The sequence below is a fragment of the Scyliorhinus torazame genome, chromosome 8 (genome assembly GCF_047496885.1).
Source record: "Scyliorhinus torazame isolate Kashiwa2021f chromosome 8, sScyTor2.1, whole genome shotgun sequence".
In the NCBI taxonomy this organism is placed as follows: domain Eukaryota; kingdom Metazoa; phylum Chordata; class Chondrichthyes; order Carcharhiniformes; family Scyliorhinidae; genus Scyliorhinus; species Scyliorhinus torazame.
Window position 1 is genome coordinate 71696892 of NC_092714.1, and position 15852 is coordinate 71712743.

The window sequence follows — 15852 nt, forward strand, 5'->3', positions numbered from 1 at the left end:
AAGTTGAATTTGCTCAATTTCCCATTTAATAACTATGTTACAATGTGCAAGTATGGCTGGGGAAGTGACTGTCACAATTTTTCTATACCTGCACCAATACATTTTATGTTCCTCCTTCAGGGTATGGTAAATGAACTTTCTTCCGGCCCTTGTCTTGCTCTTGAATTGCAAGGAAAAGACATTCAGAAGTTACTTCGAGAATGCTGTGGACCATCAGACCCTGTAAGTTAAAGTCAAATTTCATAAGCTGCTGAATAAATTGCTGAACTTTGCCAGTTTGTAATGCACTTATCAGACCCGCCGACGTGACTTCCTTTGTATTACCTTACTGTCTTATATTCTGCATTTTTGAAGTGTACAGATCAATTGTCTTATCCATACATAAAATGCAACCATAGATCTCCATTCTCCATTTTTCAGTGACTATTCATTTCCATATTGAAAACCATTTGATTACAGCCATGAATAATGGCATGATCATACTCAATTTAAATTGAAAGGAAAGGCCACACATTGAAAGGTAAGACCATACATTTAAATTATTAAACTTCAATTAACTACACACCCATCTGTCGTGATTTTCCTTTAGCAACTAAAAAGTCCGCTTTATAAAATTACCCTTCCAGTAATGGTCAGGATATAATAGTGTTACACTTGCTGAATCTTGCCTGTAGATAATTGCACAATCTGTTTGGAGCAGATAGATGGCAGATAGAAAGGCCACTTTTACATTACGGTTTACAAGGTTTTGACACAGTGAGGTTGCTGTAAGGTGGCTTACCTCTCTATAATCTTCTCATTTCACCTTTTGGACAAGATGTGATGTCAGAGAACATCCCCAGTGAATTGAGAAAGCAGAATTTGGTGATGAGTTCCTCAATGGTACTCCTGTTTATCTCCAGCATGGTAGCATAGTGGTTAGCACAGTTGCTTCACAGCTCCAGGGTCCCAGGTTCGATTCCCGGCTTGGGTCACTATCTGTGCCGAGTCTGCATGTTCTCCCCGTGTGTGCGTGGGTTTCCTCCGGGTGCTCCGGTTTCCTCCCACAGTCCAAAGATGTGCAGGTTAGGTGGATTGGCCATGCTAAATTGCCCTCAGTGTCCAAAAAGCTTAAGCGGGATTGCTGGGTTGCGGGGATTGGGTTGAGGTGTGGGTTTGGGTAGGGTGCTCTAGTAAATTCTATGATAGGTGACTCAGATATTCATCATGAAGAATGTTACATAAATGTAAGCTGTTCACTTGAAAATAACAAACGCTATCTGTTTCTGAAGTGAGCGATGGAGGATGATAACTTGACATATTGGCATTTCAGCAAAAATCGTGTTGATTTCTAAATCTAATTCCACATTTGGGAACTATTTAATGCAGACCACTGGGGCCACACTGTCAGGCGAGAGCCCATTAACACCTTTGTGGAAACCCACCACATTAAGTGGCAATTGTGAATAGTGGTGGGTTTTGCCCTGGATCAAGTGCCCTGGGACAGAAATCACCTCCCCCCACTCAAAGTCTTCAGCCAGTCAGAGGCTGGTGGCAGGTAGTGCCAGCAGGAGTGGTGACTGCTCCTGGTAATGCACCCACCAGAGGCCCAGGATTGCCGGAGAATCCCTGGCCAAAGGTGACCTGAGGAACAGGCAATGGGAGTTTCAGGGGAAGGGAGTTAGTAGCAAAGTAGCATGGCTCTCAGTGGATACCCCCTACCCGATGCTGGGTCACTTGATTAGGCATTGTGTCTTTTGAATGAGGGAATAGCTGCCCCACACCATTGGTGGGTGATTCTCCCACCATTAATTACCCACTTAAAGGCCTCAATTGGCAGTGGGTGGGAATGCCATCCGCAAGCCTTCCCACCCTGGACTTTAGTAGGACAGCGCCAGGAACGCAGTGGAGTCCCACTCACTATCTTTCCATCCAGTTAAATGTCCCTCATGCCTCCAAATATGCCTCAGGATATGACATTCAATTCCATTCATAGTATGGTGCTTGGAGCTGTGCCACTTTGGGATAGTGCAGAAAGAGAGATGGGTTTCACTCAATAAATATGGAGTGACACTGTGGAGACCTAGAAAGTGAGTTTCCAGGTTACTTTTTCAGTCTTGCCACAAAGAATCTCCAGAAACGATAATTTCACTATAAACAAAAAGTAGAGAAAAATATCACTTTTTAATAAAATGAGGGTTATTGAAGGATTTCCACAAAGCTGACCAAGTGGCTTTCATGTTAAAGTGTGAGATTCCAAATCATGATGAACATTTGTATTCATTGCCACAATTATGTGAGCTTTAGAAGTTTACAACATGACCACAAGAAATATGATCGATCTGGATTAGTGGGAGAGAAAATGAAAAACTGCCAGATCAGTTGTGTCCCAAAGACCAGTACTTGTATCAGGGATATTAATCTTGATATGACCCAAACAAACCTACCCTAAAACTAAATTTGAGAATAAGATATTAGTGGAAAGAGATGAAACAAGGCATGCACAAAATCTTGGAATTTTCAATTTGTTATACTTCAACGTGCATTTGAAAATCAATGTGCGTGCGATATGCTACGATGGTATAGATATTTCGGTATTGTACTGGAATTAACTCAGCAATTTCAGTGCTTAAAAAGTCTAGTTTCTTGTTCACTTGCAAAAAAAATGCTTCACCTTAAATAATTGTAGAAAAGTCAATTGACAGACTTTGATCATGATCATTGTAATGCCTATATACCCTGGGCTGGTTTCTTCATTCCTGAGACTAAGTGCTGATGCCAGCGGAGCAAGTGTGGTCTTTCTCGACAAAGAAAATCAGAGTGAAACCCTCACCGATTCCGGTACCAGTAAGGAGCTAGCACCGGCGCCGACTGAAACCTCTGCCGCCCGCACCGAAAATGGCAGGAGAATGGCCGGATCCCAGGCCGCACATGTGCATGGCTGACAACCTTGCACCGGTCATGCCGTACAACATGGTGCCGCCCACATTCTCCCCGTGTTTGCGTGGGTTTCACCCGCGCAACCCAAAGAGGTGCAGGATAGGTGAATTGGCCACACTAAATTGCCCTTAATTGGACAAATGAATTGGGTACTCTAAAATTTAAAAACAAACATGGTGCCGGCCGTGTGTGAACCTAACCCACCATCCGCGACTCCACAGCCCACCTCCTGGCCAGCCATCACCAGACCCCAAGCCCTAGCAGAAATCCCCCAGCCAGCGGCATGGATCACGGCCGAGTGCGGCGGCGCTGGACACAGTCCGCAGACATCACACTGGGTTCCCGCACGGTTGGACCACACGCGGCCCACGCCGTCAAGAACTCGGCCCATCGGGGCGGAGCATCGTAGGTGAGATGGCAATGACCTACCAACGCTGTTGAAATGGTGTGCGGCACGCTTCACGATGACGCCAGTTTGGAGGGGGCGGAGCATGGCAGACTGGCATCAAATCGGTGCCGGCCCTGATTTCGATGTGGAAATCCATTCGCCGCCCGATCGCCGATCAAGATTTCACCGTTGGCTACTGTGAATCCAGCCCCTATGCCCCTGCTGTCAACTCATTTCTTCCATGTGCACAAGAAATGAATTGATAAGTAGTAATGTTGTAACCAAACCTCACTAATTAGAGAAATCTTAATCATTAGGACCCCATGAAAAGCACAATATATGCAAAACATGGATTCCTCAAACTTTTATTTACATATACAAATATAGTGCTTTCTTAATTCATTTGATTATGTAATTTTGGCACAGCAGCACCTGGGATATCCTAGCAACCTTGAGGCGATTGAAAGACTGTGTAGCTACAGCCTACATAGCTTCAAACATGCTATGTTGGCAGAAAATAGTGTCGGGGACCATAAGAGATGCATAAAATCAAACTAGCAGGGAATGGGAAGGGAGGGTGAGTACCAGGCAGACAACAGTTGGAGGAGAGACAAAAGCCTGTGAGAGCAGCAGGGAATAAAAGCCACTGTTGCTTCGAGAGGCATTGCCAATGCTGGAGGAAACAGGCAACATGGGCAACAGGGTTTAAAGCCAGATAAAAATACTGAATGACAAAATTTTGTTAGGCTGAATCTCCATGTCCTCATTACAGAGATGTGGACCAGGATTTTCCCAAATATCAACATAGGCCAATGTCGGGCGGAAAAAACGGCATTGAGATTGTTGATGGCAATGACGGCTTTCTTCGCCACATAGGGCGGAACATTGGGGAAAAAATATTCAAGTCATGGGTCCTTCGATGTATTGCTGGCAGAGCAGCCTCTGATTCACCAGCCCCGCCATAGATACTCAATGATCCTGGGCACCATTTTTAAAGGCTGACCCAGCGCACAGCGAGCAAACTGGAAGTCAAGGATCCAGTTGCAGAGGAAGGAGCCAAGTCCTAGGTTTTGGAGTTTTGTTATGAGTTTGGCTCTGATCATAGTGTTGAAGGCAGAGCTGTAGTCAATGAATAGGAGTCTGATGTAGGAGTCCTTGTTGCCAAGATGCTCCAGGGATGAGTGTAGGGCCAGGGATATGGCGTCTGCTGTGAACCAGTTGTGGTTGTATGCGAATTGCAGTGGATCTAGGCATGCTGGGAGTATGGAGTTGCTCTGTCTCATGACCAACCTCTCCAAGCACTTCATGATGATCGATGTCAAGGCCACTGGACGATAGTCGTTGAGGCACGTTGCCTGGTTCTTCTTTGGCACAGGTGAGAACTACGAAACGAAGTAGGGAGAGGTTGAAGATGTCCCCGAACACATCCGCCAGTTGGTCCTCGCAGGATGTTATGCTCACTTTGTGGAGGGAGGTGGCTGTGACAGCGAATGCCACCTCCTTGAACCTCACCCCGTAAAAAATGAAATTCAGTGACTTCACACAGCAGCCAAAAGAAGCTACCAGCTCACTGGCTCTTCTTACAGTCTCTTCATTCACGTCATGAATGAAAGGGGGATGTGACACTAGGGAATGAGGGCTTTGCGGAAGTTATTCCCTGGCTTCTGATTCTGGGGTTGCCTGTGAAAAGAAGGGAGGATGTCTTTCCTTTCCCCTCATGGTCATGTGTCGATTCCATCTCCAGTATCTTTTCATTGTTAATTAATGTTTTGATCGTTTTTCCTTCTCCTGTCTCGTCTAGATGCAAGGACTTGCATGTACCTGCCAATAATAAACCTCATTATAAGGGCTCCCTGATAGAAGGCAGAATTTAATGTTTCCTGACAGCGGGCTCTTATGGCGGATGGGTGCTTGTAAAATTTTCAGAATGGCTTTCCAGGCTTCTGCCCCCGTCAACCTCTCTGAAATGTTACGGTAGGACAGGAGAGGCCTGGGCCAGCCAGCCCACCCTTGCCCCAATTGAGGTCCTTAATTAACCAATTATTGACCACTTGAGGGCCGTTTTCTGCCCAACCTCAATTTTCAGGCTTCAAGCGGGTAAGGGTGGGGGTAGTCACCTCCATCAGCAGCTTCCTTTTAACATCAGGCACCCCCACACTCCCCCCTGCCCCCAGAATGTCCAGGCCCTGTAGATGCTCCCTCCCTATCGGCCTCTCCATCAACACGCCCACTCCGTCTACCCAGCCCCCGTGACCTTACCACCCCTCCCCACTCTGAGACCCTTATCATTTACCTAGCCCTGGACTCCAAACTAAAGTCTGGGGACTTCTTGCAGTCCCAGGCCTATTCGCAGCAGCTTTTGGCTCTGTGGATACGCAAGAGCATTCAGCCAATCAGATTGACCCACAGCTCTCTGAGACAGAACTTTCTCCCGAGTGAGGGGTGGAAATCCTGCCAGCCGATTAACACATGTTGGAGCATTAAATGGCGGCAGGGTAGGCGGTATTGATTGGGTACATCCTCGATATGCTGATACTTCAGGTGGTTGAATGGGAAGTTCCGCCATCCTAAAAGTCCAGGTCAGAATCTGGGAAGCAAAATATATTTTTGTCTGAAATAATCGAAAGGCACTTAACAGAATCTTTTGTAAGCTGTGCAGTTGAGAAAAGATACTGGGTATAATTTTCAATAAAAAAGTTCTAAGTGTGGTCTCCAGCTGGAACCGAGGTACAATTCCCAGGGGTGGATCGGCACGATCAAGAGTGCAATCCACACATACTTAGAAATTGTTTTAGAGCCGGGGTGATTCATGCCATGGGACCCGAAGAACCCAGCAAGGCCGGATCCTCAGAGATAACACTGCAGCGCTCCAGAATTGCTGGCAAGGCCTCCCCCTCACCCCAAATGACCAACACCCCATTATGGGTTCACCAAAGACCCCCCTTTTTTGGGCGTCCCCTCAGGCCCATCTTCCTTCAGCTCCCCCGTCCCCCCCAGTCTCTCCCTTCAGGCCCTGTGTCTTGGCAGTAGCAACCTCGCACTTCCCTGCCCCCCCCTGGCAGCACTCAGAGCACCATGTCTTTCAGAAGGACTTCAGAACAGCAAAAACGCCAGGCGAAAATAAAACAGTCAGACAGAGCACTTGGTTTGTCTGGCAAGCACTTCAGAACAGAGGGACCCGAGCAGAAAACAAAGCAGTCAAACAGAGCACCTGGTCTTTCTAAGGACTTCAGAACAGAGGAATCCCCAGCAGATAAAAAAGTAGTCTGACAGAGTACCTGCTCTTTCTAGGAAGCACTTCAGAACAAAGAAACAGCCTCTTTTTAAAAAACTGGCGTGGAAATAACACCTGCACAAAAGGGGAAGCACTTTGGAGTTAATGGACTGCGAAGAGCTATAAAAACAAACAAAGTTAAACCTTCCTTTAAAATAGCCTAGACCGGTCAATAAAGAGGCTTGTAAAAGGTCATGGACCGTGAGGGGAACAGCTGCTTTTTATCCAGCCTGTCCATGCTCCTCATAATCTTGTACACTTCAATCAGGTCGCCCCTCAGTCTTCTCTGCTCCAGTGAAAATAACCCAAGTCTATCCAACATCTCTTTGTAACTTAAAATGTTCCATCCCAGGCAACATCCTGGTGAATCGCCTCTGCACCCCTTCCAGTGCAATCACACCATCCTATAATGTGGCGACCAGAACTGCACACAGTATTCCAGCTGTGGCCTCACCTAAGCTCTATACAACCCCAACATGACCTCCCTGCTTTTGTAATCCATGCCTTGATTGGTAAAGGCAAGTGTCCCATATGCCATTTTCACCAACCTATTAACCTGCCTTTCTGTCTTCCCAGATATATGGACAAACACTGCAAGGTCCCTCTGTTCCTCAAAACTATCCAGTGTCAGACCATTCATTGAATGGACAAAAATTGATTGCAAGCCAGCTGAAACAGGCTGGGAGAATGCAAAACCAGTTTTGGGGCTCTCCCACAATTTATGCAATTTATACTGGGTGCAACCCAGCCAGAGAATTGCCCCCATTATTTCCATAAAGGCTGATGTTTCAATATTTATGAACATTCAAAGTCTGTGAACCACATTGTGCTTTCCAAATTAGTTGGTAGCTTACCTCCTTTTTTTTTTATAGTATTAGCTTAAATCTGGTGCAATTCTAGTGTAAATGGCAGAAAATCTGAAACAGCAGCTTTGCCCCTTGGCATATATACACTATAAGACAGTACATTTTAGAATGGGTGTAATGCTAGTGTACCTGATTTTCATCCTAAATTCCAACACCCACACCAGAACTACACTACTTTTGCATCAAAACACCACAGAATTTCTTGTTGCAAGGCATCAGCATTTCTAAATGTGACATTAGCTCTCTTCATTAGCTGCCTGTTTACACCACCATGGCTCCTGTGTAATGAGTTTAGGAGACAATTATCAGAATTACCCTGGGTGGGTCTCACCATTTAATCATAGAATCATAGAATTTACAGTGCAGAAGGAGGCCATTCAGCCCATCGAGTCTGCACCGGCCCTTGGAAAGAGCACCCTACTTAAGCCCCACGCCTCCACCCTATCCCCTTTATCCCTGTAACCCAGTAACCCCACCTAACCTATTTGGACACGTGGGCAATTTAGAATGGCCAACCACCTAACCTGCACATCTTTGGACTGTGGGAAGAAACCGGAGCACCCGGAGGAAACCCACGCAGACACGGGGAGAACGTGCAGATTCCACACAGACAGTGACCCAAGCTGGGAATTGAACCTGGGATCCTGGAGCTGTGAAGCAACTGTGCTAACCACTATGCTACTGGTTCATGCTATTCCCTGCATGCCCAAATAAGGCACCAATATGGTAGGCAGGAAATGTGTGCATATTTCTGGCCTAAGATGTGCATGTTAGGTAGGTTGGATATGCTAAATTGTCCCTCGGTGGGGTTACAGGGATCGGTTGGGGTGCTCTTTCAGAGGGTCGGTGCAGACTCGATGGGGCAAATGACCTCCTTCTGCACTGTAGGGATTCTGACTTCAAGTGTGCCCAAATTTCCAGGCTCCAAAATGTCATTATCAAATTCCTAACCACATCTATCTCCAACATTAAAAATGACATACATAATTGTTCATTCTACAGCTTTGTAATTATATTTGTTCTGTGTAGCACTATAGAATTCAAAGATTGTTATTAGAATGCTGTAACTATATCAGAATTTGGGATATAACAAATCATAGAAGCTGCATAATCTGTCCACTCAAAAATGGAAGTAACTTATGCATATTAATTCTACATTTAATTATATTTCCATAGTTAACTTTTATCAGTTTAAGAAATATATCTGGTATATATCATACACACTTAATTTGAATTATCTTGGGTAAATAATGCATTATATCAATATTGCTTATATACTACGCTGCATCTCCCAGCCTGTAACAGCTGGCTTGCAATAATTTTTTGTCCATTCAATGAATGGTCTGACACTGGGAAGTTCTGAGGCTTTTGATTTTAAAGGAAAAATAGTAGAATAATAAACTCCAAGAAATGGAAATTAAGGAGAAAAATCTGAAAAAATTGAAGTAAATGAATTAATTGTTCCTGTAAATCCTGAATTTCTATGGTCCAGTAGCCTATATATATATATTTGTGACATTTGATTCAGCGTACTCTGGTCAGGAAATCACATGGAGCTGTGACTCATGCTGTAATCTGCCAAGCGTAGATGTGATGAGTTTCTTGAGTTCTGAACTGGGCTACTCCATTGTTGAGGAAAATCTGACCCTTTGTCTCATCTCCCTTGTTATCTGAGTCACAGCAATTTTGCCATGAGGATTAGTATAAAGCTTTATTCATCTTCCGGAGGAAATGATGGACGCTAAGCAAATAAGAATAGAAAAATCAGAAGAATGGATCACAAAGCATAGTTCTTTTATCATTGTGTTCAAAACCACTAGCCATTTATGTATTAACACATTTAAATGAGAAGTAATCAAAATTTTAGAACAGTTCTGAACAAATGAGCTCTCCTTGTTTGCAATATAGTTGCATAGCACCATTGAAAGTGAGATCATGAAAATGTATGCAATAACAAAAATTTAATAATTTATTGCTCTACAAATCAAGCATTTATTTAACTTCAAAAAAACATGAGCATGTCTCATTCTTTAAATATGTTTTAAAATAAGTTTATATGTAATTAACTAAAAATATTTTTTCAAGATTGTTGTATGACCTCATTATCCAGAATTATTCATTCAAAAACTTTATCTATGATATTTGTTACTTGCTATTCAGAAGTTGTATGATTTCATTGTTGTATGTTTGGTATAAAGGCGTGATCCAATTGCCACGCTGCGCCTGAACCTTAGCTCACCGCAACGTAGCGTGGCCGATAAAAGCCAGGAGACCCCGCTCTCGGGATCTACCCGGCTCGCAGCACCTCGTGAGGTCGCATGTAAATCCCACCCATTGTGAGTGGGATCACATTTTGGCAAATATGCATATTGAAGCAAGACAGCTAGTCTCACTTTAATGTGCAGATTCCCGAGGTACCTGAGGTTTTGGGATAGATGGGGACCAGACGGATCGGCACTCATGGGGGTCTCCCAGGGGTTCGGAGGCCCCCAACAGCATACCCTTTGAGCAGAGTGGTGCCCTGACATTGGTGCCACCTTGACAATGCCAACCTGGCACCTTGGCAGTGCCACCTGGGTGCCAGTCTGGTGCTGCCAAGATGGTACTGCCAGCTGGCATGGACACTGCCAATGTGCCAAGCTGGCATTTTTGTGCACGTGTGATTGGGCCGGGGGGTACCCTGTGTGAGTGTTGGGGGTGTCCCATAGTGCAAGCTTTTGGGGACTCCGACATCAGGACACTATTTAAAAATGGCGTCCTGATCTCTCGCTACACTGGGGAGTTCCTCAATGTACAAAATGGGGCTACTATGTGCTGCCTCAGCTATGCGTTCCCCTTATGCAATGTAAGTCGCGTTGTATAGCCATCAGCGGGATTCTCCCTTCTGGGGACTAATTCCCCATGCCGGCGGGAGAACCGGCGCCAATCACTCCGCCGGAATTCTCTGCACTTTCGGGGGCTAGGTGGACGGTGGAGGGGTTGCCGCTTCTCCAGCCGGCACCGAAGGGACGGCATGAGTTCGCTCATGCGCCGAAGGACCAGCGTGATCTCGCGCATGCACAGAACCGCCGGTATGGTTCCACACGTGCACAGACCGGCCGGCGTATTCCGCGCCGGCCATGGCGAAGCCCTACAGGGGCCGGCGCTGAAGGAAGAAGTGCCCCCACGGAACAGGCCCGCCCGCAGATCGGTGGGCCCCGATCGAGGGCCAGACCACCGTGAGGGCTCCCTCTGGGGTCGGATCCCCCCCCCCCCGAGGACCACCCCCGCCGACTTACCTGCCAGGTCCCGCCATGTGGGACAATGCGTAACCCACGCCGGCAGGACTGTCCAAAAACGGAAGGCTGCTCGGCCCATCGGGGCCCGGAGTATTGCCGGGGGGGGGGGGGTGGGGGGGGGGGGGCGCTTCCAACGGCCCCCGACCGGAGTGGCGTGAATCCCGCCCCCCGCCCGAAAAATGGCAGAATACGGCAGCCGGCGGCGGGGCGTGATTCGCGCCGCCCCCCGGGTGATTCTCCGATCTTGCGAGGGTCGGAGAATCCCGCCCCATATGTTTCTCAGCGCTATGAGTGCCGGGAAACACGGGTCTAAATGCGCTCACTGTGGGACTTTGTTCCCAATCAGTTGAATCATGCTCTAAGTATTTAATTGTATTTGACCTATATACATGAAAATAAATAGCGTAATTAGATCTCAAGGTATGGAAAATTTGCAAATGCTCAATTCTTTAAAATTTTTAAATAATTCTTTAAAATTGTTAAACACAGTACGAGATTTCTTAATGTTAGAAGAAAGCATTTTTGTCTAAAGTCAGTATTTGACTACTGACCGTCGACACTTATCGAATGAATAAGGATGACATAAATTAGGTACCAACCTCAAATTGGAGTCTGTGTGTTGTAACACACACTATCAGACTTAAATTAATGCTGAGAACTAGGGCTTTTATCAGACTTGTCTAACCCACATTTTAATTTTTCTCATGCTCAGCAGGGCCAATAAACAAGGTTTGGAAAGATAAGGGCTGGAATTGTCTGTTTGGGAGACTAAGGGCGCAACCTTCCCAAAAAGGGAACAAAATCCCCGAGTGAGCACGTTTAGCCGCTCGTGACTCGCGTTGAATAAGGGGCCTAACCAGGGAACGTGCGGCCGAGGCCCCCCCCCCAGCCCCGATTTTTACAACAGGGAGCTCTGCTGTAACCTGGCACCTTGGCAGTGCCACCGGGCACCTTCAGTCCCAGGCTGACACCCAGGTGGCACTGCCAGGGTGGCAGGCTGGCACTATAAGGGTACCACCCTGCCCAAAGCAGTTGGGGGCCTCCAAACCCCTTGGAGACCCCCCACAAGTGTTGTTCCGTCTGGTCCCCGTTTGTGGGGACGAGAACCAAACGGTGCTAGCCTGAGGTCCCGGGGGCAAAGGGATTGAATCCCAAAGCCTCAGGTGCCTCGGGAATCTGCACATTAGAGTAAGGCTTTGGGGGACTTAGAGTAAGGCAAATCTATGAAGATTTGCCAAAAACTGATCCTGCCCATTGTGTGCGGGATTCCCCTTGCAACATCTGACAACATTGCGTTGAATCTCACGAGGCGCTGCGCGCCAGGTAGATCCCGGGAGCAGGGTCACCCGGCTTTCACCGGCCATGCTGTGCCACGATGAGCTGCTTTTCCGACGCAGCATGGCCAGAAAAGTGCGCCCCAAGTGTCCCACCGGGACTGAATAGCGTGCGATTCTTGTTTCCGTTGGTGGCATTATTCGGTAAGCGGGTCAGTACATGCAAATCGGCCAGCACTCTGCCCATGTGAATTGAAAGCAATCCCCATTGCTGCTGGCGTCTGATTCACTAGGGCCAGAATTAGCACTGAAGAGCCTGACAAGCTGGATCTGCGTCGAGCTGCTCCACTCACCACAAACTCTCATTCCAGCCAAGAAGGTGGCTCCAAGAGGACCTCCGCCCAATGACGGGAATGCAAGCTAGACCGGATGCTGTACGCAGTGGAGGAAAGGAGGGACACTCTCTCCCCAGCATGGGCCGCAATCTCAAGACAGCTATAGTCAACGGGGCCTGCAAGGAGATGGCAGAGGCGGTCAGTGCTGCCAGCCTCACGAGGAAGACTGGAACCCAGTGCCAATAAAGATGAATGATCTTCTCAGGGCAACTTGAATAAGTCACTACCTCAGTGCCCCCGACATCACTTCTGATGACCCACCCCGCCCCCCAGTAGAACACGCCTCCCCATGCGTCTCACCATGTTCTTTCTGTGTCCCCTGGGATATGGCGGCCCATAGCAGACAAGAGCGGCAGAAGACCGGAGAGGGCGTCCCTGAACAGCGTGGCCAAACCCTTGTGGAAGAGAGGGTAATGCAGCTAGCGGGCAAGGTTGAGGAAAGAGCAGTGGCTGACACTGAGGTCAGCATGTGGCAAACAAGTGAGAGCCTAATGCAACACTGATATCCCTCGAGCAAGTGAGTCACCCCACTCCCACAGACCACTCTATCCCAAGATCACACCATGTCTTTTGTCTTGCAGGATCACCATCAGACGAGGCCGGGCCATCCAGGTTCGCTGTCCCCCAGCCACATTCCCAGCATATCCCGGAGCAGACACAGAGCCAGGATTTACAGGAAGTGGTGCCAGCACCTTTCCAGTGCCTGCAGGTACAGCTTGAGGAGTCCAACCATCTTCAGGCGCAGGAGATGGTGCCAACAATGCGTGGTACCCTAGCCAACTCTGAAAGGGTGGCGTCTGCAGTGGAAGGCCTGGCGCAATAAGTCAGAGCCATGAAACAAGACTTTCAAGGATTGAGGCATACTGTGATCGCTGGCTGAGGTGCAAGATCATGGAATCATAGAATTTACAGTGTGGAAGGAAGCCATTCGGCCCATCGGGTCTGCACCGGCCCTTCAAAAAAGAACCCTACTTAAGCCCATGCCTCCACCCCGTAACCCGGTAACCGCACGTAATCTTTGGACACTAAGAGGAAATTTGACATGGCCAATCCACCTAACCTGCACATCTTTGGACTGTGGGAGGAAACCAGAGCACCCGGAGGAAACCCACGCAGATACAGGGAGGAAGGGTAAACTCCACACAGATAGTCATCCGAGGCCAGAATTGAACCCAGGTCCCTGGAGCTGTGAGGCAGTAGTGATAACCACTGTGCCACCGTGCCGCCATAGGGAACCCAGTCATAGGCAGACATGTCCTCAGCCCACATGGATTTGCTGTGGCGTTCCAAAGCTTGTCCCATTCACAAAGGGTCATGGCTGAGGGCATCGGGATTATAGCTCAGAAGAGGGCGGGCCTCCAGGACTGGCAACTCCAGGTGACTGTGGAGTCTCCGGAGCTCACAGCCTCACCATGGAGTAGCCCAGGGGCCATCGGGCACACCGATGGAGGAGGAAGTGATGGTGCCCATGCCGGTGCTTCCTGCAGAGAAGGTGCTGGAACACTTTGGCCTTTCCAAATCCTCCCCACTTGACACTGGCGCATCTCATGGGCACTGGGCAGAACAGGAAGGTACATCGCCACCTGTGAACCAGAAAGTCGACTGGAGCCATCAAGGTCAAGGCCCTCCAGAGATCAGTTGCCAAGAGCATCACAGGTCAGAGGGCGAGACACGCAGCAGGCCGCCTTCACTTCAGGTGTGCTGTCTGGGGTAACATCTAGAAGGAGTGGTAGGCCACGTAAAATAAGAATATTAGGTAACACTTGAGTTGGCATGGGTGTAGCACATAGGTGATAGTTAGGGGTTAGGGCACAACAATGTATCTACTCACCATTAAATACTTTTGCACAAACAGTCCTACTTGCCTCTAACTTCTGTCTGATGGATGTTAGGGATGGGCTGGGCGGGGTGTAGAGGATGTGCTGGGTGGGGGGCATGGGGTGTGTGATTATGTTCGTGTGTGTTCATGCATGTGTGTACAGGACCTGCTGATACTGCCTATCCAGTGTCTGTACCTGTGGTGATGCTGGTAGGACCTTTGGAGGGGGAGGCAAAACTGTGGTAGTGGAAAGGAGGGGAAGGTTAGGGGGAAGGTGGAGTGAAGGGCTGAGGGACAGGGAAACTGGAGAAAATGGCTGAGGGACAGGAAAAGGTGGATGAAGAACTGAGGGACAGGGAAGAATTGAGTAGTTATTGGGAAGGGGGTTTTATATTGAAGTGGGGGAGAGGGAGAGGAGGGAGGAATGGCAAGGTGGGACACGGAGGTGATGCTGCCGGAGGCCAGGCCTCGTAGTTGGTAAATCGGGAGGTGATGAGGTTGTCTCATGTTCGGTGGCCATAGATCACACAATGGGTGGTTTGTCCGGTTCGTCTTGGACACCCTCCTCATCCTCCTCATCAGATGAAGCCTGGCATTCTTCCTCCTCCTCCAGCTTGTCGCCACTCTGCTGCGAAATGTTCTGCAGATTGCAGCAGGCCAGTACGATGCTCGAGTCCCTCCTGGAGATATATTGAAGAGCTCCCCCAAGCGCGGTCCAGGCATCAGAAGCACATCTTTAGTAAACCGATGCACCGCACAGTGACACTTAGTTGTTGCATGGGTGTCGTTACGATGGGTCTCTGTGTCAGTCTTGGCCCTCCGGACAAGTGTCATTAACCATGTCCTCAGCGGGTAATCCTTGTTGCCCAAGAGACAATCCCTCACCCGAGGAATGCCATCTATGTGCTAGGAACCTCAGTGCACTAGGATGTATGCGTCATGCACTCGGCCTGGGTATTGGACGCAGACGTGCATGATGTGTAGCTGGTGGTCATATATCAACTGTACGTTCAGTGGAACCCTTTTCCTTTGGCGAAGGGCACCACCTGATGTAGCAGTGCTCAGAGGAGGACACTCGAGGGGAACATGCGTTCCATCGATCACCCCCTGGACCTGGGTCATTTCAGCGATGGCGGCGAAGCCTGCTGTCCGGGCATTCTGGTTGGCCTGGTCCCGATTGATGATCTTTTGTCTGATGCCTGGAAGCATAGTACATCCATCGCAACGTGGAGCCACCTGTGTGCAGATGTTTGCGAAATCTCACACGGGTTCCCGCCCGAGCCCTGGAATGATCTAGAAGCATAAAAGTTCAGGGTGACCGTCACCTTGACGGCCACCAGGAGTGGGTGGCTCCCTCCAAACCCCAGACGTGCCAGGTATGCCACCCTCGGGCACAGGTAGCATACGGTCTCATTGGTGACCCAAAGTCTTCGGCAGCATGGGCGATCCAGTAACTGCTGGAAAGACAGGAGCCGACGGTATATACGTGCCCTGATATGGTGCCTCCTTCACACCTCCTCCTCTGCCTGTTGGACAGCCGACACTTGAGCCTCATTGGTTGGCCCCTGCTCTTCTGGGGCAGGCTCCTCTTAAGCAGATTCTCCCCAAGCAGGCCCTCTTCCTCCAGCCTCTGTGCGCT

General features: G+C 48.5%; 1 protein-coding gene across 4 annotated transcripts in view; it reads left to right on the forward strand.

Moving 5' to 3' along the window:
• nme7 (NME/NM23 family member 7) overlaps positions 1-15852 on the forward strand; it is a 325065-nt gene that overhangs the window by 228059 nt on the left and 81154 nt on the right. For all 4 annotated transcript variants that reach the window (XM_072513809.1, XM_072513808.1, XM_072513811.1 and 1 more), the window contains one exon: positions 121-222. In XM_072513809.1, coding sequence (XP_072369910.1) covers positions 121-222 — 102 coding nt within the window. The remainder of the gene's footprint in view (positions 1-120; positions 223-15852) is intronic.